The sequence below is a fragment of the Macaca nemestrina genome, chromosome 2 (genome assembly GCF_043159975.1).
Source record: "Macaca nemestrina isolate mMacNem1 chromosome 2, mMacNem.hap1, whole genome shotgun sequence".
Classification (NCBI taxonomy): domain Eukaryota; kingdom Metazoa; phylum Chordata; class Mammalia; order Primates; family Cercopithecidae; genus Macaca; species Macaca nemestrina.
The window spans coordinates 58,292,610-58,317,433 of record NC_092126.1 but is presented as its reverse complement, the minus strand read 5'-3'; the positions used below and the strand labels follow the sequence as shown (position 1 = coordinate 58,317,433).

Genomic DNA, 24,824 nt, shown 5'->3' with positions numbered 1-24,824 from the left:
GCTCTTATAAGTAACTGACAAGGGCTGCATGGTTCTAGGAAGGGAAGCGAAGTGGATAGGGGGCCATAAAATAAGATTAAGAGACTAGAAGACTCAAATAAATAGAAAAACGTGGAAAGTTATCATCACACTTAAAAAAAATGAGACCAGGGAGCTGTCATTGCAATGGGATTTAGTCACAGGTGACAATATCCAGATTGTGTCATGGGTGAGCGTCATGGAAACAGAGTGAAGCAAGGGACTATTGGCCTTGAGGAGGTCAGTGCTAAGGGATTTAAATAGATGGCTACATGGTGTTTTAACTTACAAAGGATGCAGACAGGAGCAAATTGGAGATTAAAAACTATAAGCCAGACACTTAAGTATAAAAACAAGGTGGCCAGGCACAGTGGCTCATGCCTCTAATCCCAGCACTTTGGGAGGCTGAGGCAGGCAAATCACTTGAGATCAGGAGTTTGAGACCAGCTTGGCCAACATGGTGAAACCCCATGTCTACTAAAACTATAAGAATTAGCCAGGTGTGGTGGCATGTGCCTGTAGTCCTGGCTGCTCAGGAGGCTGAGGCAGGAGAATCACTTGAACTCAGGAGGTGGAGGTTGCAGTGAGCCGGGATCATGCCTTTGTACCCCAGCCTGGGCAACAGAGTGAGACTCCATCTCAAAAAAAAAAAAAAAAGAAAGAAAAAGAATGCTATAGAAAAGGTGATTGGAAGATGCCAGAAAGGTATAGCTGGATAGAATAAGCTTCAAAGGAGGAGAGATTTTTTTAATGAGTGTAGAAGAACAATCATTTAAAAGTAGCATTAAAGGCATAGATAATGCCTTCTGGTTTATATTTAAGTCTTCTGTGATTCATACAAAAGAGCATCCTTGGAGAAAGGAAGTAGCGTGCTCGAAGGTAAGCTGCTGCTTCGCCAGGGTAAGGAGGTTGAGGAGAATTCCAAAAGGAGTCTGAAGATAAAAGGGAGTTGGTTTATGGTTGAATGGAGACGCCATGAAGCACAAGGGAATTGTCTTTTGGTTTTGGTGGGGAATGTGCTGGGAGTCAGCAGTGGGATGACTGGTTGTCCTAGGCATGGTGGAAAGTGTAGGGCAATGAATAAAGCAGCAGGACAATGAGATAAGACTGCTTAACTGGAAGGGCCTTCCTTTGTCAGATAGTTTGTAGCTTGAATTTTCTGCTACAAAAGTGACAGCAATGTTATTAAGGTAAATCAACATACTTAAAAAATGGGCAGGTATTAAAAACTACCTGCATACAGAAACAATAGGACGACTACAAAGTGAATGCTCTGGAAATGTAGTCTTTCAACAGTATTTTTGCAATAGTTGCAGACAGTACATACCAGCAATAGTGATTAACAGTTGAGTAGCTCAAACAACTGAATAATGAAGATGCTATAAAATATTAACAGGAAGAAAATCCTTTCAAGCAATAAGAGGTCTCTAGGTGACATTCTGCTCCCAGCCCATTGTTTGCTCAGCACTCAACAAGTTTTCATGTCTGAGATGCATAGAGATGCCCTGAGCACACAGCCTCATTGGTTTCACACTGATGGTTGCCTATCATTGCAAATGCAAGTATGGAAAATGACTTTTAGTGACTCCATGAAGGGATAGTCAACTCTAGACAATTTTACAACTTAGTTAATTCTGTCTCTTCTGCTCTATTTATTTTGCCTTTCAGTTCCTTCAGATACCTAGGCTTCTCTTTTTGATTTACCTGTCCAAAATCAGTATCCTACCCAAGCCTAACCATGTTTCTGTCATTAACTCCTTATACCGACTCAAAACTTCTAATCCTCCAGCTTTGTTTGGGGTATTAAGAAGGAAAGTTATCTGATTAAGATAATTCGTGATAAAGTACACATGAGTTTTAGTTGTCGCTTTTCCAATAGTCTTTTAATTCTAAAATGGGAGCTTTTGAAAATTATGTGCAGTAGATGACGTTGAACAAGAGCCTTCTCTTGTACCTTCTTACTTCCTGTTTTCCAATCACTGCTGTAATACAAAGAAGCTACTTGGCTCTGTATGTCCAAAAGGTTACCTTCTCCAGATACTTGCACAAATCAGGCTATGCACAGCTGTGGTATAATTTTAAAGGATATGCAATTTTTTTATGTGCTCCGAAATATCTTCCTCACCAACTTGCATCAGTAAATTATTTCCCTAGTATTTGACTTAAAGTTCTTATTATTAGAATAATCTATAACTAGACAATAGAAATTGAACTACTATTTCTGGAATGTTTTTCTTGAGGAGAATAATTATATTTATCTCAGAGACTTGGTCAGCTTTTCATTTGACCTATTTCTTTGTATTTGTTTGTTCGTTTTGTTTTTGTGTGTTTGACCTATTTCTTATTGGAAATTGTGGTTGTCACTTTGGATTTGAATGTATTGTAGGAAGGAAAAGAGGACCTACTATGATTTTAGCACCTTTAGTGGACCAGGTCTTGGCTAAGTGTTTTCCATGCATTCTCATTTAATTCTTATACCACCACCAAGAAAGAGGGAATAATCTCTTCTTAAGAGATTCAACTCAGAGTTAAATAAATGGCTTAAGTTCCCATAGTTAGGAAGCTTGGAAGCTTGGATTTGAACTCAGGTTGGTCTGACTCTCCAACTGCAGTGTTCTCCAGAAAGTCTGTGTGGTTTTGGAGGAGCAAGCGTTGAATGACATGACCAGCCCTAAGGAATTGAATGAGGCTGTCAGGTCACATAAGGATGGCCAGAGAAAGTGAGGAGCACAACATAGAGGGGAGGTTGGCATTAAAAGGAGGAATTTGCTTCATTCATGATTAGGCCTACCACCTAAATATTTAGATGTTCCTGAAGGCTTAGCATTTGGTGACATGATCTCTGTGGCCCTCCTAACAATTTCTGTCAGTCCTGTGATTTGAAGTCCTTAGCCTACATTTGAAGCTTGGGCATGGAGACATCAATTGTATGTATAGTAGTCTCCTCTTATCTGTGGTTTCACTTTCCATGGCTTCAGTTACCCATGGTCAGCCGCACCCTGAAAATATTAAATAGAAATTCCAAAGAGAAACAACATATACATTTTAAGTCGTGTACCATTCTAAGTAGTGTGATGAAATCTTACACTGTCGTACTCTGTCCCTTCTTCACCACAAGAGGAAAGGTGATACAGTAAAATAAGATATCTTTAGAGAGAAACCACATTCACATAACTTTTATTGCAGTATAATTGTTCTCTTTTACTATTAGTTATTGTTAATCTCTTACTGACCTAATCTATAAACTAAACTTTATTTTAGGTATGTATATATAGGAAAAAAACAAGAGTGTGTGTGTGTGTGTGTATATATATATATATATAGAGAGAGAGAGAGAGAGAGAGGGTTTAGTACTCTGCAGTTTCAGGCATCTACTGGGAGCCTTAGAATTTATCTCCCGAGGATAAAGAGGTACTCTTGTATACCTAGTGGCATTTTATCTACCATGTGGCCAGATGAAGGTATTTTTTATTCTTAAACAGCTGCAGTTAGAATTTAAAGAACCCAATTTATAGAATGTAGCCAGTCATGGATTGGAAATTTCAGGTCCCACAGCTGTTTTCTGAAGCAGCTTTTGCCAAGTGTAGCACTTGAGAGATGGAGAAGAATGATTCTATACAGTGTTTTCACACTATTGTGACCTGCAGGCTCTCTCTACTTTCAAGCTTCTATTTTGGTAATGTTATGTTTTCCATCTCCATTAGTTCAGCTGCAATAATGTCCTCAGTCAGGATAGGTACATAGTGTCTTGAGGAAGAGCAATAAGTCTTTTTGGTGAGGTGGGCTTGTTAGCAATCAAATTGATAACATTTTTACATGGCCTTTTATTTGCTTGATTTTCAGCCTGAGTTGCTTAATAAATATGGATGTTCTGTCCAGGGGATTTTCATTCTCATTATGGGACTGTGTTGCATCGCTGTTGTAATCGGTTTATGACTTCTCCAGTTATCTCTGGGAGTGCTATCAGGGTGGAACGTCTTTAAGCTCCATTATGAAAAGCTGTCGTGTTAGCTATTTGGCCTTCAGAATGGCCAAATCGTTGTCGGAGTTGCTTTGCTTTTGGGGTTCTATAGTGTGTAACCTGATTGAAAAACGGGCCCTGGCTCTTTTATGAGCAGGGGAATTGGATAGAGGATTTCTACCTTGCCAACATTCCCATTTACAACATTAGCACTTACAGGAAACTTCACTGCCATTTGAACCTGGCCATGAAGGCCACATATAAAGATGCCAGTACCGTTTGGGAATGTTGTTATCTTCATCTCACAGACAAGTGATGGAATTAGATATAAAAAGTGAACATTAGGACAACCTCCTGTCCTCAATTATGAATATTCTGCTTATGTTGTAAATACTAGCCAAAGACTGCCTTCTTTCATGACTGATATAGTTTTAGAAGCTATTTTTAATGTGGACATAGTAAGCAAGTCAGGCAAGGTATTGTTTTGTCGCCTTTGCATTCTTTTGGAAAAGCTATTAGTTCCTTTATGAAGAATCCTGTTATGCCCTTTCTTATCCAAGAAGGGACCACAAAACAGGGTAAACATTGTTAAAATTGTATATTATTTGAAACATCTGTTAATTTTTTTTCCATGATTATTTCCAGAGACAAATTAAAGACTGTCAAGTACATGGAAAAATACAGATGACGCTTCTCTTGTGAGAAGATGTTGTTGATATATTTGACCTCATTTGCAGGCCCCAAGGAACAGTGGACATTGTCTGATAGTATCTCAGAACCTTTGGTTTTCTTAACAGCATCTTATCCTTAAACATTGTTTTTAGCATTCCTGTGGTATAAACTGTAAATGTTTTTACTTCTTTAATTTTTTCTATTTTTTTCCCATAGGGATATTTGAACAGCCAATGTTTAGTGGATTCATATAGATAGCTGTATTATTTGGGGTTCTGCAGAGAAACAGAACCAGTAAGATATGTAGAGAAAGCAAGAGATTGAGATTCATTGGTTGATTTTTAAGGAATTGACTCTCATACTTGTGGGTGTTGGCAAATCTGAAATCTGCAGAGCCGGCCAGCAGGCTGGAAACTTAGGTTAGACTTGATGTTGTAGTTTTGAGTATGGATTCCAAAGGGCAGGACGATGGAACTCAGGCAGTTTCTGTGTTGCAGTGTTGAGAATTTATCCTTGAAGGGAAACCTCAGTCTTTGCTCTTTAGGCCCTCAACTGACTGAGTGAGGCCCGCTCACATTGTGGAGCATAATCTGCTTTACCCAAAGCCTGCTGATTTAAATGTTAATCCTATTTTTTAAATGTCTTCACAGAACATATAGACTGGTGTTTGACCAAATAACTGAGCATCATAGCCAAGCCTCACTGACATGCAAAATTAACCATTACAATCACATTATGATTATGGTGAACATTTTGCATGTTTTATATCATCTCCTGGGGTAATACACAAAGCACACATATAGGGGAAGGTGCTACTGAAACAGAGAACATATGTAGTTTGGAACTGTGTGGTCCTAATTAAAGGCAGAGTTTCTTTTCTTTTCGGTTTTTTTTTTTGAGATGGAATTTCGCTCTTGTTGCCCAGGCTGGAGTGCAATGGCATGAGCTCAACTCACGGCAATCTCCACCTCCCAGGTTCAAGCGATTCTCCTGCCTCAGCCTCCTGAGTAGCTGGGATTACAGGCATCTGCCACTACATCCAGCTAATTTTTTGTATTTTTAGTAGAGAAGGGGTTTCACCATGTTGGCCAGGCTGGTCTCGAACTCTAAAGGCAGACTTTCAATCGGCACTCCATTATGCAAATTCAGCTTGCAGAAATGTTTATGTTTGACCCATATTGTAGTTTTAAAAATGGATTAATTGCCAGTATTTAAAAATTGGGAAAATACACAGCAATAAAATCTAGACATTTTAGTTTCCTCAGAAGATCTGGCAACCAAGGTTCTTATTCCCACTTAGTAATGATTGACAGTAAGTAGTAGTTATCTCATGCAGGCACACATTTCCCATTGAGCTGCTGCACTTATTTATATTAACTGCTAGGTGCACTTATTTATATTAACTCTTGGTGGTGTTTGAGATGATGACCTCTTGCTGTAAGGAAGAGAGAGATCCTGTGGACTAGTGAGGTTCTGTGGAGGATCCTTGTTTTGCTTTGACTTTAAAAGAAAGAAGCAAAGATGCATGGAGGTGGGACTGTATGTGAGAAAATTTGCCGCCTAACCAGAAGAACAAGCCTATGAGATTGGGTGTAGGAGAAGGTAAGACTGAATTATCAGACAGGAGCTAGCATGATAATTAAGGCAACATTGTCCTTTTAACAATTAAACTTCAAATTGTCTGTGCCTTAAAACAACTGAAGTTTATTTCTCGATTATGTGAAGTTCAAAATAGGTGTTCCTAGTGGGCAAATCTCTCAAGCAGTTTTGTCTTTTTCCATCTCGTGGCTGTGCCATCTTCACCGCTTCTGAAGTCACAGCAGAAGAGGAAAGAGGGTGAATGATTATGTAAGGCAGCAGGTTTCTGTCGAGCATACCTGAAAGTGGTGCACATACTTTCTGCTCACATTTCACTGGCCACATCCTCCTGCAAAGGAAGGCTAGGAAATAGAGTCCAGCTGTGTTCCCTTGGTAAAAGAAGAAACAGGGCTAGTGAATGACTAGCCAATCTCTAGCACAAGAGACAGGGGCATTGGAGGTAAGCAGGCAAGAGCTGCTGTATGATGTAAGATATTTATTAATCTGTTTAGCATATATTTACAGACTACTTCTCTGTGTTGAATGCTGTGCTATGCACCACGTAGACTTTTGAGCAAAGGAGCAATGCGGTGAAAGTGCTGTTTTGAGGAATTAGCCTGGGGGCAGAATATAAAAACAAGAGAAAGCAAATTCTTAGTCAGAGGGGGATGGTGAAAAACCTGCTATCTTTCTCCAGCTGAGAGCTAATGAGATTGTGTGGGTAAAGAGCAATATTAATAGTATCAATGACAATCATAGTTACTATGTGCCATGCAGTGTTACAAGCTACTTTATGTGTACTTAACTGTCACTCAAATTTATGACATAAGTGCTATTACTCTCCTTTCCTAGACGGGGAAAGCAAGTCTTCAAATGATTAAGTCATTTGCCCAAATTCACATAAATCTTGGCAGGGCTCTAGGATTTAAACTTAGGAAGTCGATGTTGTTTTATAACTCCTGTAGTATTAGTGAAATGGAAATCAATCTAATGAAAACATTGTGAGCTTAAGTGAACAATAATGAAAACTATATTATTAATTTGAGAAGGACACTGTGACTTTCTAAAAGACCTTCATAACCTGAAGAAGAAGAAGAAGAAGAAGAAGTGAAATTGGATAAATGACCTTTCAAGAAATCTCCCTATTCTTGGGCGCACTTGACTGGATTTAGTTAACTTCTAATGAGTTTTTGGTGAATTCTGAGCTGTTTAAGAATATGACATCTTTTTAACCACACTCAAAACCAAATCATTGTGTCTTGAGGAAAAGCAAGTCTTTAATTCTTTGTTCTGATAAATATGCCAGAACACCAATTTCTGTATCTGTGTCATGTCTTTGTCAGGATTGAAATGGGTATAATTTCAGATAATGGACTTAAAATAATATGTGTCTGGTATTTCCAGAAATATTAATAAACACCAGAGACTTTGGGTTGTTGATATAAAGTTCTGTTTTTGGCAGTTGACTGTTGGGATGGCCCGGATGGAGAGCCAGTAGTACATCATGGTTACACTCTCACTTCAAAAATTCTCTTCAGAGATGTTGTGGAGACCATCAACAAGCACGCCTTTGTGAAGAATGAGTGAGTACAGCAGCACCCGCGAGCTAAGCGGTAGCTTCCGGCATGGAGCTGCCTGATGTAACGTAGCTACAAAACCACATCCTGTTCCTTGGACTCTACACTGCCCTCTACCAGCCTAGTTTTCTCCTTCCTTCTCAGCAAAACATCGTGAACAAATAATGCGGCCTTCACGTTTGTACTTTCTCATGCCGCATAGATTCCTTATCCCATTCTTTCTCAATATGCCTACTTAAAGACGTTCTTGGAAACAGTGACCTGTAAATTTGTAAATCCAGGATGTCAAGTGTCCATAAAATCTGGAAACATAGGTTACTATGTACATAATTAGTGGGTTTTGGTCATGATGGATGTCTTATCTATACACTGAGGTGTCTGGAGTCCTTATGTTACTTGACCCTCTCCTATCATTTGACAAAGTTGAATATTTCCTTGTCTTTTTTGACTTCCATTATATCATTCTCCCCTCCATTGCTCTCATTGCTTCTCAATCTCTTTTTTTTTGTCCTGTGGTCTTCTATAAATCTATTTCCTTACTCCTTTAATGGTTAACTGTTTTCTAAGGTGTTGCCCTAGATCTACTTTCTGGAAATTTATTAAATTCTATGTCCAGAACTTTTCCCCTAAGTTCTAGACCCATGTCGAAAAATACTCAGTGAGGCCGGGTGCGGTGGCTCCTGTAGCACTTTGGGAGGCTGAGGAGGGTGGATCATGTGAGGCCAGGAGTTTTGAGACCAGCCTGCCCAACATGGCAAAGCCCTGTCTCTACTAAAAAAATACAAATATTAGGTGGATGTGGTGGTCCACTTCTGTAATCCCAGCTACTTGGGAGGCTGAGGCATGAGATTTGCTTGAACCCGGAAGGCAGAGGTTGCAGTGAGCTGAGATTGCACCACTGCACTCCAACCTGGGTGACAGAGTGAGACTCCAACTCGGAAAAAGAAAAATAAAAATCCTCAGTGAATATTCATCTGAGTATCTCATAGGTGTGGGGAGCCACAACAGTGAGCAGAAAATAAGACTCCTGCCATTAAGGAGCTTACTCCCCAAGGGGAACTCAGCATCTCAGTCTGCCAAACCTCCTCTTGCTTCTCGCTCCATTTCCTCTTGTTGATAGTTAGGGGCAGCACTGGCTTCAGCCAGAAACTGGGAGTCATTCTAGACTCAACCAATTCTTGGCAATTCTACTTCCCAAGTTATCTTTTGACTCCATTGCCTCCTGTTCATTTTTATTTCCCCTTTGGTTCATCCTCCACACTGGTGGTATAGTTTTCTTTCTGAAATATGAGCATGGTGATTCAATTCTGGTCTTGAAGCCCATCAGAAGCTCTCTCAATGCACAGGCATGTCTTCATGTCCTTTAAGGTCTGGCATCTCCCTTGTCTTCCACTATCATCTTCCACCATTATACCACAGAGATTTAGGATTCTGCCTTCAATGACTGTCTTTCAGCTTCCCCATTGAGCCTGGCTCTTTCCCCACTCTTATGTATGCTGTTCTGTCTGCCTGGAACATCCTTCCCTATTAGTCTATCTGATTAATTCTTGCTTATTCTACAAGGCCATTTAAGTGTTGTCCCTCTGACAACTTACTAATACCACCAGCTGATTTAAATCTTCTTTTTCTCCGTATTTTCTCTGTATTTAGCACCCTGCACATATTTCTGTCATATCACATAGCACCCTCTTGCAATTGGTTGGTTCCTTGCCTTCTTTTACATCTGTAAGACTGTGAACTCACTGAAAATATGAGCAATGTCTTATTATTTTGGATTCATTTTTGTTGCCTAGCAGGTACCTTCAGTATACCAGCTGTTCAAGAAAGGATTTTTGAATTAAAGGAAACAAATTAAAATTACAATTGTGTAAAATTAATTTCTTAGAAGTTAGTAGCCTTTAAATTTCTAATATTTGGTCTTCTCATTAATTAAACATGAGGTTAAAAATGCTTTTCCAATGAGACACACTTGCTGCATAGCAGATTTAGTTTATGATGCCTCCCATGTGGAAGAATCTTGAGTACTGCATTCTAATGGGTCTTCACAACCCTGATTTCTACAGGTCCTAGCCAAGTGAGTGAAGTAATTTTTTCTTCGTTTCCCAATGTATGAAGTAGAGTGTTGAGGAGGCCTGCCACCTATGTATCTTGGAAGATCCTCTGGTGATTTGACAATTTACTTCAAGTTTGGGAACCCTTAGAAGAAAAGCGCTTCAAATTAAAACAGTTAATAAGCTTGTTTAGTACATTTTAAAAGTTCAGCCTTTTCCTCTCCTTTCTTAATTTTGGTTGCATCTTTCTATCAGGGTTTCTCAACCGTGGCACTATTGACATTGTGTACTGATAATTTTTTTTTTTTTTTTTTTTTTTTTTTTTTTTTTTTGGTAGAGAGCTGTCCTGTGCAATGTAGGGTGGAAAGCAGCATCCTCAGTTTCTACTCACTATGTGCCAGTAGCACCCCTGATGTGTGACCACCAAAAATGTCTCCAGATATTGACAAGTGTCTTCTGTGTTGGGGGAATAATTGCCTCATTCCCTGTTGAGAAGCACAGCTTTACACATCATCAAACGCTAATTAGGCTTTTTTTTTTTTTTTTTTTTTTTTTTTTGAGACAGCCTTGCTCTGTTGCCCACGCTGGAGTGCAGTGGTGTGATCTCAGCTCGCTGCAAACTCTGCCTCCGGGGTTCGAGCGATTCTCGTGCTTCAGCCTCCTGAGTATCTGGGATTACTGGCACGTGCCACCGCGCCTGGCTAATTTTTGTATTTTTAGTAGAGACAGGGTTTCACTATATTGCCCAGGCTGGTCTCGAACTCCTGGCCTCAAGTGATCTGCCTGCTTTGGCCTCTCAAAGTGCTGGGATTACAGACGTGAGCCACCACTCCCTGCCACTAATAGGTTTTTTGTAAATGAATTGACAAAGTGAAAATTCCTTGTTAAAACTCCCTGATGTGACTGCAGGACAACTCAGGGTTGTCAGTTTGTTGTCGCTGTTGCTTTTCTCTCTTCTAGCATTCTAGGGTAAAAGCTATGCGAAGAAACAAATAGCAAACAGATTGTAGTCGAGTAAGGAAACCTACCTCAGCCACAAAGGCTCATCTGTAAGATGACCCACAGCATCAGGTTTTACTAATGAGGAGACAATGTAGGTCTGGAGGTCATAGCCTGTATTGTGGAACTTGTGCTTGTCATGAAAGCCTGGAAAAAGTTTTTCTGCACATTGATGTATTAAGTGATTTAAATATTGATACATGTTGATATATTAAGTGATTTAAATATGTTGCCTATTATGTCTGAAGATATATAACAGAAAACTAGAAAAAAGTCAATAAACCTGAATTTGAAATAATTTCTTATTCTGAGGAAAAAATAAGGTTGAGGGCAGTGAAATCATGTCATCAGCCCTGATTTCGTTTCTGCCTTAGGCACCAACTTCTTTAGGTAATTACTTACATGGATCTCATGTTTTCTGTGCAGAAACCTGAGTGCTAGTGTCGAATGAATGCTTGGCTGGTTTTTATTTTTATTTTTTGACAAAGATAATTCTATAAGAGCGATTTTGAAATGTGTGATGTAGGATGCTATAAAATGCAGAATTCCCTTATGTTATTTTATCCTCAATCATAATTTTCAAGGTGGGAGTTAATTATATATTTTAGAGTCAATAACTTCATTTAATGATATTCAGTGGTCTCCTAGATGCTTTTAGACTTTTGAATAAATAAGGCAAAATTACATTATATGAGTTTACTTTATTTTATTTTATTTTTGAGACGGAGTCTCACTCTGTTGCCCAGGCTGGAGCACAGTGGCCTGATCTCGGCTCACTGCAAGCTCCGCCTACTGGGTTCACGCCATTCTCCTGCCTCAGCCTCCTGAGTAGCTGGGACTACAGGCGCCCGCCACCTCACCCGGCTAGTTTTTTGTATTTTTAGTAGAGACGGGGTTTCACCATATTAGCCAGGATGGTCTCGATCTCCTGACCTCGTGATCCACCCGACTCAGCCTCCCAAAGTGCTGGGATTACAGTCGTGAGCCACCGCGCCCGACCGAGTTTACTTTCTTTAGACTTCTCATCTCTTTTAAAATTTTCTCTTCTTTTAAAAGAAACATAATATATCTACCATTTTTTCCTGATGCAAAATATTAGAAAAGCCATCCCGTGTGGACTGGTATTTTGTTCAGCCATTATGCTTAGCAAAGTATATTTGCTCAGAGGAATTTTTTAAATGCATTTCTAATCTTTCTCATTTTAGAAGCATTTTAATCATCAGCAGTATCGCAAATACTGTCACTAGGATTGTAACAACACAATGAATACTGAATCATTTTCAAAAATCCCTGTGAGTTGCCTGCACCCGACTCCTCTGGAATGTGTTGCTCTTTTCTCAGGTTTCCGGTTATATTGTCTATCGAGAATCACTGCAGTCTCCAGCAGCAAAGGAAGATTGCTCAGTACCTGAAAGGAATATTTCGAGATAAACTGGACCTGTCATCTGTTGATACAGGGGAGTGCAAGCAGCTTCCAAGCCCTCAAAGTTTGAAAGGCAAAATTCTAGTGAAGGTAATTACTTCAAGTAATGCAATAAAAGACATTCATTATCAGCTAAGCCTGCCCTCCCTTAAAGAATGAAAACTGGTTTCAATGGGGAATAATAATTAGAATCAATACATGAAGGATTGTCTAGATCTATGTATGCTCCTTATTCCAATGTATTTATAGTCGTGTCTTCAGAAGAAGCTTATTGTTGACTGAGCACATATTCTGAGATTTGTACTTATGAAGTGAAAACATCAATACTGTAAGCCAAATGTTTGATATTTTAGTCTGTAATAGTTGACACTAGAGAGAAATGTGTGTGTAGGAGCATGAGGTTCAGGAAAGGAGAAGGCTCCTTGTATCCATATCTGAAAGAAGTTCTTTTAGATTTTTTTTTCTCATTTCAAGCTCCAATAACTATCTGTCAAAAAAAAAAAAAAAAAAAAAAAAAGGCTTCATGGTTGATCAGTCTTGGTTATGCAAGTGAGAAGAGCTCACGTCAAAGAGGAACATAGGCACAGACATCATGCCCCACAGGACTCACGTATATGTGAAAGAGCAGTATGTGAACAGAATGACATTTCATAAACAGATTTTCTGAGGGAGGAAGCTTACTACAATAAATATTATTCATGCAAGGAATAGCCAGAGAGACAGTTCTTTGAGTTTTCAGATCACTGACTTTGCGGTTTTACTCATTTCCAGTGAATTTTGTGTGTTTGTACTAAAACCACCTTGGGTGGCCACATCATTTTGTGATTAAAAATGTAAAGAAAAGCAATAGGGTATTAAGATTCAAACTGGGTTATATTTTACTTAAAAGAGGTGTGTATGGAGAAACAAATACCATATAGGAGGAGTAGGAAAGTCAAGGAGACAATGTAATTTCATGGCAGGACCTCAACTAAAGGGAGAGCAGCACATGGAAAAGATGGGACATATTCATTCTTAGAATTGGTCAAAACCTGTTTTCTACCAATTAAATGAAATTATAGATTCTGAATACATCAAAAAGGTGTTGCTAGGCATTTATATGCATAAAAATATTTGGAATAAAAGCTGCACATAATGCAAGAGATAACATGAAGGCCAATTTGCCCAAGTCTTGCTAAAGCAAAATTTTATAGTAAAAATTGATTTCTGGGTTAGCAAATGAAATATCATCTTTATAACCTTGTAAATGTTTCTACTTCCTAAATATTCTTTAGTCAGCAGTCAGGACGTTAAATGCAGAATAAATTCATTTGATTGAAATCTTTCTCTTTTGGACAGTGGAACTTACATTGGATGTTTAATGTGGACTAACTGAGTCTCCTCTGCATAACTGGGCTTTGAGTTATTTGACACAGAATATCCCATGGCTTATGGCATAGGGACGAATCAGAGGCAGAAAGTTTGAGGCACTCATGGGAAAGGGTGGCAGCAACGTGAACTGCAAGTATTTCTAGAGCATCTGAGATCCATTTGCTGGTAGCAGTTTTGTTTAGACTTTAAGGAGTTGCCTGGATCTGCGGACCAGCACAACCCCATTTAAAGCAAAAACAAGAAAACAAGACAACTGATTTCTTGTGTTCCTTTAGTATGAGAGCAATCTCTGATTGAAAAGGCAGGATTTCTGTGACTACTTACCGCCTTGGAGATTGACAAGTTGTTTATTATTACAACTCTTACACACATATGTTCCAATCATGCATGCATACACATTATGTGTAAATTTTCTGATAAAATACAGGCAAAGTTCATTTTATTGTATTTTACTTTATTGCATTTCACAGACACTCCATGTTTTGTGTGTGTGTGTGTGTGTGTGTGTGTGTGTGTGACAAATTGGAGGTTTGTGGCAACTCTATGTCAAGCAAGTCTTTCGGCACTGTTTTTTCAAAAGTATGGGCTCATTTTGTGTCTCTGTGTGACATTTTGGTAATTCTTGCTCTATTTAAAACATTTTCATTATTATTGTATCTGTTATGGTGATCTGTGATCGGTGATCTTTAATGTCACTATTGTAATTGTTTTGGGGAGCCATAATCCCTGCCTATATAAGATGGCAAACTTAATTGATAAGTGTTATGTGTGTGCTAACTGCTCCATTAGCTGATTCCCCTGCTCCTGATTCCCCATCTCTCTCCCACTCCTCATTTCTCCCAGTTTCCTGAGACATAACAGTATTGAAATTAGGCCAGTTGATAACCCTACAATGGCCTCCAAGTGTCCAAGTGAAAGGAAACTCACATGTCTCTTACTTTTTAAAAAATATTTATTTATTTCGATAGGTTATGTGGGAACAGGTAGTGTTTGGTTACATGGATACGTTTTTTAGTGGTGATTTCTGAGATTTTGGTGCACTTGTCACCTGAGCAGTGTACACTGTACCCAATGAGCTGTCTTTTATCCCTCACCCCCTCCCACTCTTCCCCTCCGAGTCCCCAAAGTCCATTATATCATTCTTGTGCCCTTGTGCCCTTGTGCCCTCATAGCTTAGCTCCCACTTATAAGTGAGAACATATGTTTTGTTTTCCATTCCTGAGTTACTTCACGTGGAATAATGGCCTCCAGCTCCATCTAGGTTGCTGCAAATGCCATTATTTCATTCTTTTTATGACTGAGTAGTATTCCATGGTGTATATATGTATACCACATTTTCTTTATCCACTTGTTGATTGATGGGCATTTGGGCTGGTTCCATATTTTTGCAATTGTGAATTGTGCTGCTAAGAACATGTGTGTACAAGTGTCTTTCTCATGTAAAGACTTCTTTGCCTCTTGGTAGATACTCAGGAGTGCTATCTACCAAGAGGAAAATATTTACTTTTAGTTCTTTAAGGAATCTCCACACTGTTTTCCATAATGGTTGTACTAGTTTCCATTCCCTCCAGCAGTGTAAAAGTGTTCTGTTTTCACCACATCTACACCAACATCTAGTATTTTTTGATTTTTTGATTATGGCCATTCTTGCAGGAGTAAGGTGGTATCACATTGTGGTTTTGATTTACATTTCCCTGATTATTAGTGAGGTTGAGCATTTTTTCATATGTTTGTTGACCATTTGTATATCTTTTTTTGAGAATTGTCTATTCATATCCCTAGCCTACTTTTTGATGGTATTATTTGTCTTTTTCTTGCTGATTTGTTTGAGTTCCTTGTAGATTGTAGATATTAGTCCTTTGTCAGATACATAGTTTGTGAAGATTCTCTCCCACTCTATGAGTTATCTGTTTACTCTGCTGATTATTTCTTTTGCTATGCAGAAGATTTTTAGTTTATTTAATTCCCATCTATTTATCTTTGTTTTTGTTGCATTCACTCTTGGGTTCTTGGTCATGAAGTCTTTGCCTCAGCCAATGTCTAGAAGTGTTTTTCCAATGTTAACTTTTAGAATGTATATGGTTTCAGGTCTTATATTTAAGTCTTAGATCCATCTTGAGTTGATTTTTGTATAAGGTGAGAGATGAGGATCCAGTTTCATTTTTCTACATGTGGTTTGCCAATATTCCAGCACTATTTGTTGAATATGGTATCCTTTCTCCACTTTATGTTTTTGTTTGCTTTGTCAAAGATCAGTTCACTGTAAGTATTTGGCTTTCTTTCTCTATTCTGTTCCATTGGTCTATCTGACTATTTTTATACCAGTACCATGCTGTTTTGGTGACTATAGTCTTATAGTATAGTTTGAAGTCAGGTAATGTTATGCCTCCAAATTTGTTTTTTTTGCTTAGTCTTGCTTTGGGTATGCAGGCCCTCTTTTAGTTCCATATGAATTTTAGGATTTTTTTTTCTAGTTCTGTGAAGAATGGTGATGGTGTTTTGATAGTGATTACATAGAATTTATAAATTGCTTTTGGCAGTATGGTTATTTTCACAATATTGATTCTACCCATCCATGAGCATGGAATGTGTTTCCATTTGTTTGTGTCATCTGTGATTTCTTTCAGCATTGTTTTGTAGTTTTCCTTGTAGATATCTTTCACCTCTTTGGTTAGGTATATTCCTAAGTATTTTATTTTATTTTTTGCAGCTATTGTAAAAGGGGTTGAACTTGGTTGTTGTTGGTGTATAGCAGTGCTATTGATTTGTGTACATTGATTTTGTATCCTGAAACTTTACTGAATTCATTTATCGATCTAGGAGCTTTTTGGATGAGCCTTCAGTGTTTTCTAGGTATACAGTCATATCATCAGCGAACAGTGACAATTTGACTTCCTCTTTACAGATTTGGAAGTCCTTTATTTCTTTTGCTTGTCTGATTGCCTTGGCTAAGATTTCCAGTACTATGTTGAACAGAAGTGGTGAAAGTGGGCATCCTTGTCTTGTTCTAGTTCTCAGGGGGAATGCTTTTCCTTATTCAGTATAATGTTGGCTGTGGGTTTGTCATAGATGGCTTTTATTACCTTAAGATATGTCCCTTCTGTGCCGATTTTGCTGAGGGTTTTGATCATAAAGAGATGCTGGATTTTGTTAAATGTTTTTCTGCATCTATTGAGATCATGGGATTTTTGTTCTTGTTTATATCGTGTATCACATTTATTGACTTGTACATGTGAAACCCACTTGATCGTGGCGGATTATGTTTTTGATATGCTGTTGGATTCAGTTAGCTAGTATTTTATTGAGGATTTTTGCATCTATGTTCATCAGGGATATTGGTCTGTAGTTTTCTTTTTTTTGTTATGTCCTTTTCTGGTTTTGGTGTTAGGGTGATACTGGCTTCATAGCATGATTTAGGGGGGATTCTTTCCTCCTTATCTTTTGGAATATTTTCAATAGATTTGGTACCATTTCTTCTTTGAATGTCTGATAGAATTAAGCTGTGAATCCATCTGGTCCTGGACATTTTTTTTTGTTATTGTTGGCAATTTTTTAAATTACCATTTCAGTTGGATTGCTTGTTGTTGGTTTGTTCAGAGTTTCTGTTTCTTCCTGGTTTAACCTAGGAGGATTGTATATTTCCAGGAACTTATCCATCTCCTCTAGGTTTTCTAGTTTGTTCATGTAAAGGTGTTCATAGTATCCTTGAATAATCTTTTGTATTTCTGTGATGTCGGTTGTAGTATCTCTCATTTTGTTTCTAGCTGAGCTTATTTGGATCTTCTCTCTTCTTTTGTTGGTTAATCTTGCAAATGATCTATCAGTTTTGTTTATCTTTTCAAGGAACCAGGTTTTTGTTTCATTTATCTTTTGTATTTTTTTTTGTTGTTTCAATTTCATTTAGTTCTGCTCTGATCTTTGTTATTTCTTTTCTTCTGCTGAATTTGGGTTTGGCTTGTTTTTGTTTCTCTAGTTCCTTAAGGTGTGACCTAAGATTGTCTGTTTGTCCTCTTTCAGACTTTTTGATGTAGGCATTTAATGCTATGAACTTTCCTCTTAGCATCACTTTGCTATATCCCGAGATTTTAAAAGGTTGTGTCACTATTATTCAGTTCAAGGAACTTTTAAGTTTCCATCTTGATTTCATTGTTGATCTAACAATTATTCAGGAGCAGATTATTTAATTTCTATGTAATTTGCTTGTTTTGGGGGGTTCCTTTTGGAGTCAATTTCCAATTTTATTCCACCATGGTCCTAGAGAGTACTTGCTATAATTTTGATTTTCTTAAATTTGTTGAGACTTGTTTTGTGGCCTGTCATATGGTCTGTCTTGGAGAATGTTTCCTGTGCTAATGAATAGAATGTATATTCTGCCGTTGTTGGGTAGAATATTCTGTAAATATCTGCTAAGTCTATTTGTTCTAGGGTATAGTTTAAGTCCATTGTTTCTTTATTGACTTTCTGTCTTGATGACTTGTCTAGTGCTGTTAGTGGAGTATTGCAGTCTCTCACTATTATTATGTTGCCGTCTATGTTATTTCTTAGGTCTAGTAGTAATTGTTTTATAAATTTGGGAGCTCCAGTGTTAGGTGAATATATATTTAGGATTGTGATATTTTCCTGCTGGACTAATTCTTTTATCATGGTATAATGTCCCTCTTTGTCTTTTTTAACTGCTGTTGCTTTAAAGTTTGTTTTGTCTGATAAAGGATAGCTGCTCCTGCCCACTTTTTTTGTCCATTTGCATGAAATATCTTCTTCTACCCCTTTACTTTCTGAGTCCTTATATCTTATGTGAGTTTTTTGAAGACAGCGGATATTTTGTTGGTGAATTCTTATTCATTCTGCCATTCTGTGCCTTTTAAGTGGAACATTTAGACCATCTACATTCAAAATTTGTTTTGAGAGATAAGGTACTATTTGATTCATTTTGCTAGTTTTTTTGCCTGAATTTTTTTTTTTCATTGTGTTATTGTTTTATAGGCCCTGTGGGACTTATGCTTTATGGAGGTTTTATTTTGGTGTATTCTGAGGTTTTCTTTCAAGATTAAGAACTTTTAGCTTTTTTTTTTTTTTTTTTTTTTTTTTTTGTAGGGCTGGCTTGGTAGTGGTGAATTCTCTCAGCATTTTTGTTGCTTATGATCTGAAATTGGATTTTTGTGTGTGTCTGAAAAGGACTTTATCTTTCCTTTATTTATCAAGCTTAGTTTTGCTGGATACAAGATTTCTTGGCTGATAATTATTTTCTTTAAGGAGGCTAAAGATAGGACCCCATTCCTTTCTAGCTGTAGGATTTTGGCTGAGAAATCTACTTTTAATCTTATAGGTTTTTCTTTATAGATTACCTAATGCCTTTGCCTCACAGCTGTTAAGATTCTTTCCTTCATTTTAACTTTAGATAACCTGATGACTGTGTGTCTAGGTGATGATATTTTTGTGATGAATTTTCTAGGTGTTCTTTGAGCTTCTTGTATTTGGATGTCTAGATGTCTAGCAAAGACAGGGAAATTTTCCTCAATTATTCCCTCAAAGAGGTTTTCCAAACTGTGAGATTTCTCTTCTTCCCGGGGAACACCAATTATTCTTAGGTTTGTTCATTTAACATAATCCCAAACTTCTTCCAGGCTCTGTTCATTTTTTAAATTCTTTTTTCTTTGTCTTTGTCAGATTGGTTTAATTCAAAAGCCTTGTCTTCAAGCTCTGAAGTTCTTTCTTCTACTTGTTTGATTCTTTTGTTGAAACTTTCCAGTGTATTTTGCATTTCTCCAGGAATATCTTTTATTTTTAGAAGTTGTGATTGTTTTGTACTGATGCTGTCTATTTCTCTGGATTTTTTTTTCATCCATAGTCTGCATTACTTTTGAATTTCTTTAAATTGTTTTTCACCTTTCTCTGGTGCATCCTTGAGTAGCTTAATTATCAAACTTCTGAATGCTTTTTCTGGCAAGTCAGGGATTTCTTCCTGGTTTGGATCCTTTCTTGGTGAGATATTATGATCTTCTGAGGGTGTTAAAGAACCTTGCTTTTTCATATTGCCAGAATTGTTTTTCTGGTTCCTTTTCATTTGGGTAGACTATGTCAGAGGGAAGATCTGGGATTCAAAGGCTGCAGTTCAGATTCTTCTGTCCCACAGGGTGGTCTTCTAATGTGGTGCCCTCCGACTTCCTCTAGGCATGGGACTTCCTGATTGCTGGACTGTAGTGATTGTTGTTGCTCGTCTGGGTCTAGCCACCCAGCAGGGCTACCAGGCTCCAGCCTAGTACTCAGAAATGTCTGCAAAGAGTCCTGTTATGTGGTCTGTCTTCAGGCCTCTCAGCCATGGACATGTGTTCTGGTGGAGGTAGCAGAGGAGTGAAGGAGACTCTGTGAGGGTCCTTGGTTGTAGTTTTGTTTAGTGTGCTGGTTTTCTCGACTGCTGGTTGTGCTAATGGTTGGTTGTCCTCCAACCAGGAGGTGGCACTTTTAAGAGATCATCAGCTGATACAAGCTTGCCCTAAGGTCACCTGGATACATATTTGGGTTTCTCAGGCAATGGGCAGGGCCATAGGGCTCCCAAGGGATTATGTCTTTTGTCTTCAGCTACCAGGGTGGGTAAAAAAAGACCATCAGTTGGATGCAGGGTTAGGTGTGTCTAAGCTCAGACTCTCCTTGAGCAGGGCTTGCTGTGGCTGCCGTGGGGGCTAGGACTGTGGTTCTCAGTCCAGTGGAGTTATGTTCCCAGTGGGATTATGGCTGCCTCTGCTGCATCATACAGGTCACCAGGGAAGTGGGGAAAGCTGGCAGTGACAGGCCTCACCTAGTTCCCACTCAGCCAGCAAGGCCAGTCTCATGGAGTTTATCCAGGCAGCTCCTGAGCAGAGCTGAGATCTTGCCCCAGGCTACAAGCCTCCCCACTGAGAAAGCAAGCAGGACTTTCAGGCTCCACCCCTCCCCACCTGCCATGGCCTCTGTGCTCACATCTGCACTTCCTGTTAGCTCCTGTCACTGCCCCCATACATGTTTATGCTTGGTTGTAATTATTACAAAGTTCATCTCAAAGTTTCCTTCTCCCTGTATTCCTTCCCCAATTCCACTGGTAGCCTCCCCAAAGACCCCCGTGAGACAAAGTCAGAAGTGGTTTCCCTGGGTACTGGGAGTACCCACAGGTCTCTTCCTGCTGCCGCTTCTACCTCTATATTTTGCTCAGCTTTCTAAATTTGTTTCAGCTCTTGGTAAGGTCAAATCCTTCTCTCATTTTATTAGTCTGTTGTCATACTGCTATAAATAAATACCTGACACAGAGTAATTATAAAGGAAAGAGGTTTAATTGACTCGCAGTTTCACAGGCTTAACAGGAAGCCTGTCTAGGTGGCCTCATGAAACTTACAATCATGGCAGAAGGCAAAGAGGAAGCAGGCACCTTCTTCACAAGGTGGCAGGAGACAGAAGGGTGAACAGTGAAGGGAGAAGAGCCTCTTATAAAACCATCAGATCTCATAAGAACTCTCTATCATGAGAACAGCATGGGGAAACTGCCCCCATGATCCAATTACCTCCCACCAGCTCTCTCCCAAGAAATGTGGGTATTATGAGGATTATGATTCAAGATGATATTGGGGTGGGAACACAGCCAAACCATATCATTCTGCTCCTGGCCGCTCCCAAATCTCATGTCCTCACATTTCAAAACACAATCGTGCCTTTCCAACAGTCCCCCAGAGTCTTAACTCTTTCCAGCCTTAACCCAAAAGTCCAAGTCCAAAGTCTCATCTGAGACAAGGGAAGTCCCTTCTGCCTAGGAGCCTGTAAAATCAAGAGCAAGTTAGTTACTTCAAAGATACAATGGGGGTACAGGCATTGGATAAATGCTCCCATTCCAAAAGGGAGAAATCGGCCAAAACAAAGGAGCTACAGGCTCCATGCAAGTCGAAATCCGACAGGGCACTCATTAAATCTTAAAGCTCCAATATAATCTCCTTTGATTCTATGTCTCAGATCCAGGTCACACTGATGCAAGAGGTAGCCTCCTATGGTCTTGGGTGGCTCTACTCTTGTGGCTTTGCAGGGTACAACACCCCTCCCACCTGATTTCACAGGCTGGCATTGAGCGTCTTCAGCCTTTCCAGGCACACAGTGCAAGCTGTCAGTGGATCTGTCATTATGGGGTCTGGAGGACGGTGGCCCTCTTTTCACAGCTTTGCTAGACGGTGGTCCAGTGGGAATTTTGTGTGGGGGCTCCAACTCCACATTTCTCTTCCACGCTGCCTTCAGGGCTCCACCCCTGCAGCATACTTCTGCCTGGGCATCCAGGTGTTTCCCTACATCCTCTGAAATCTAGGCAGAAGTTCCCAAACCTCAGTTCTTGACTTCTGTGCACCTGCAGGCCCAACACCATGTGGAAACTTCCAAGTCTTGGAGCTTACACCCTTTGAAGCAATAGCCTGAGCTGTATGTTGGCCCCTTTTAATCATGGCTAGGATGTAGGGTGCCAAGTCCCAAGGCTGCACAGAGCAGTAGCAGGGCCCTGGGCCTGGCCCACGAAACCATTTTTTCTACCTAGGCCTCTCCGTCTGTGATGGGAGGGGCTGCCATGAAGGTCACTGACTTGTTCTGTAGACATTTACCCCATTGTCTTGGTGACTAACATTCAGCTCCTTTTAACTCATGCAAATTTCTGTAGCCAGCTTGAATTTCTCCCCAGAAAATGGGTTTTTCTTTTCTTTCTTTTTTTATTTTGAGATGGAGTTTCGCTCTTGTTGCCAAGGCTGGAGTGCAATGGCATGATCTCAGCTCACTACAACCTCCGCCTCCTGAGTTCAAGCAACTCTTCTGCCTCAACCTCCCAAGTAGCTGAGATTACAGGCATGTGCCGCCATGCCTGGCAAATTTTGTACTTTTAGTAGAGACGGGGTTTCACCATGTTGGTCAGGCTGGTCTCAAACTCCTGACCTCAGGTAATCCACCCGCCTTGCCATGCCAAAGTGCTGAGATTACAGGCATGATCCACCATGCCCAGCTGGATTTTTCTTTTTTTATCGCATCACCAGGCTGCAAATTTTCCAAAACTTTTATGCTGTGCTTCCCTTTTAAACATAAGTTCCAATTTCAGATCATCTCTCTCAAGTTCAAAGTTTCACAGATCTCTAGGGCAGGGGCACCACCAGTCTCTTTGCTAAAGCATAGCAAGAGTGACCTTTGCTAAAGCATAGCAAGAGTGACCTTTGCTCCGGTTCCCAAAAAGTTCCTCATCTCCATATGAGACCACCTCAGCCTGGACTTCATTGTTCACATCACTATGAGCATTTTGGTCAAAACCATTCAACAAGTCTCTAGGACGCTTCAAACTTTCCCACATCTTCCTATCTTCTTCTGAGTCCTCCAAACTGTTCCAACCTCCGTCTGTTACCTAGTTCCAAAGTCAATTCCACATTTTCAAGTGTCTTTATAGCAGTACCCAACTCTCTGCAGTACCAATCTACTCTATCAGTCTGTTTTCACACTGCTATAAAGAAATACCTGAGACTGGGTAATTATAGAGGAAAGAGTTTTAATTGACTCACAGTTTTTCAGGCTTAGCAGGAAGCATGGCTAGGAGGCTTCATGAAACTTACAATCATGGCAGAAGGTGAAGAGGAAGCAGTCACCTTCTTCATAAGATGGCAGGAGAGAGAAGAGTAAGCAGCGAAGTGGGAAGAGCTCTTTAAAAAGTCATCAGATCCTGTGAGAACTCACTCACTATCACAAAAACAGCATGGAGTATCCGCCCCCGTAGTCCAATCACCTCCCACCAGGTTTCTCCCTAGTCACGGGGGTAATATGGGGATTACAATTCAAGATGAGATTTGGGTGGGGACACAGCTAAACCATATCACCTGTGATCTAGATTTTCAGGTTCCCCAGTGAGGATGTATGTTTGAGGGTGGATCTTACCCCCTCACACTTTGGCCACTCACAGTTTTTCAGCTGTCTCACAGAGCTTGGAACAGCAGTCTGCTTCCTTCAAAGGGTCTGTGAATTCTTTCGGTTTTCCTGGTGTGTTCCTGCAGTAGTTCTTGTAGCACAAGTTCACGATGCGAGTCTCCACATGCTGTTCCATTGTCCAAGTGGGGGCTGCAAGTTAGTCCTGCCTCCTAGCTGTCATTTTACTCTGGCATCTCCACATGTCTCTCACTTTCAATCAAAAACTACAAATGGTTAAGCTTAGTGAGGAAAATGTGTTAAAAGACAAGACAGGCTGAAAGCTGGGCCTCTTGTACCCAAGTGTTAGCCATTTTGTGAATGCAAAAGAAAAGTTCTTGAAGAAGATTGAAAGTGCTACTTCAGTGAACACACAAATGATAGGAAAGCAAAATAGTCTTAACTTATTGCTGATAGAGAGAAAGTTTGAGTTGTCTGGATAAATGATCAAACCAGCTATAACATTCCCTTAAGCCAAGGCCCAATCCAGAGCAAGGCCTTAACTCTCTTCAATTTTGTGAAGGCTGAGAGAGGTGAGGAAACTGCAGAAGAAAAGTTTGGAGCTAGCAGAGTTTGGTATATGAGGATTAAGGCAAGAATCCATCTCCATAACATAAAAGTGCAAGGTGAAGCAGCAAGTGTTGGTGGAGAAGCTGCAGCAAGGGATCTAGAAGCTAAGATAATTGATGAAAGTGGCTACACTAAACAGATTTCTTTTTGTTTTTGGAGATGGAGTATCACTCTGTCACCCAGGTTGGAGTGCAGTGGTGCAATCTTGGCTCACTACAACCTCTACCTCCTGGATTCAAGTGATTCTCCTGCCTCAGCTTCCCAAGTAGCTGGGAATACAGGCACATGCTACCACACCCAGCTAATTTTTGTATTTTTAGTAGAGATGGGTTTCACCATGTTGGTCAGGCTGGTCTCGAACTCCTGGCCTCAGGTGATTTGCCTGCCTTGGCCTTCCAAAGTGCTGGGATTACAGGCGTAAGCCACTGTGCCCAGCCTAAACAACAGATTTTCAATATAAGCAAAACAGTCTTATATTGGGAGAAGATGCCATCTGGGACTTTAATAGCTGGAGAGGAGTAAATGCTTGCCTTCAAAGCGTCAAGAACAGACCTAGTCTCTTGTTAGGGGCTAATGCAGCTAATGACTTTAAGTTGAAGCCAGGGCTCATTTTTCGTCCCCTACGGCCCTTAAGAATTATGTTAAATCTACTCTGCCTGCACTGTATA

At 39.7% G+C, this 24,824-nt stretch overlaps 1 protein-coding gene across 1 annotated transcript in view; it reads left to right on the top strand.

The window, feature by feature from the left end:
• The window catches only part of LOC105488580 (phospholipase C eta 1), a 182,573-nt gene that overhangs the window by 111,842 nt on the left and 45,907 nt on the right, over window positions 1-24,824 (top strand). The window contains exons 9-10 of the mRNA XM_071091121.1: window positions 7,692-7,812; window positions 12,198-12,369. Of these exons, the coding sequence (XP_070947222.1) occupies window positions 7,692-7,812; window positions 12,198-12,369 (293 nt within the window). The remainder of the gene's footprint in view (window positions 1-7,691; window positions 7,813-12,197; window positions 12,370-24,824) is intronic.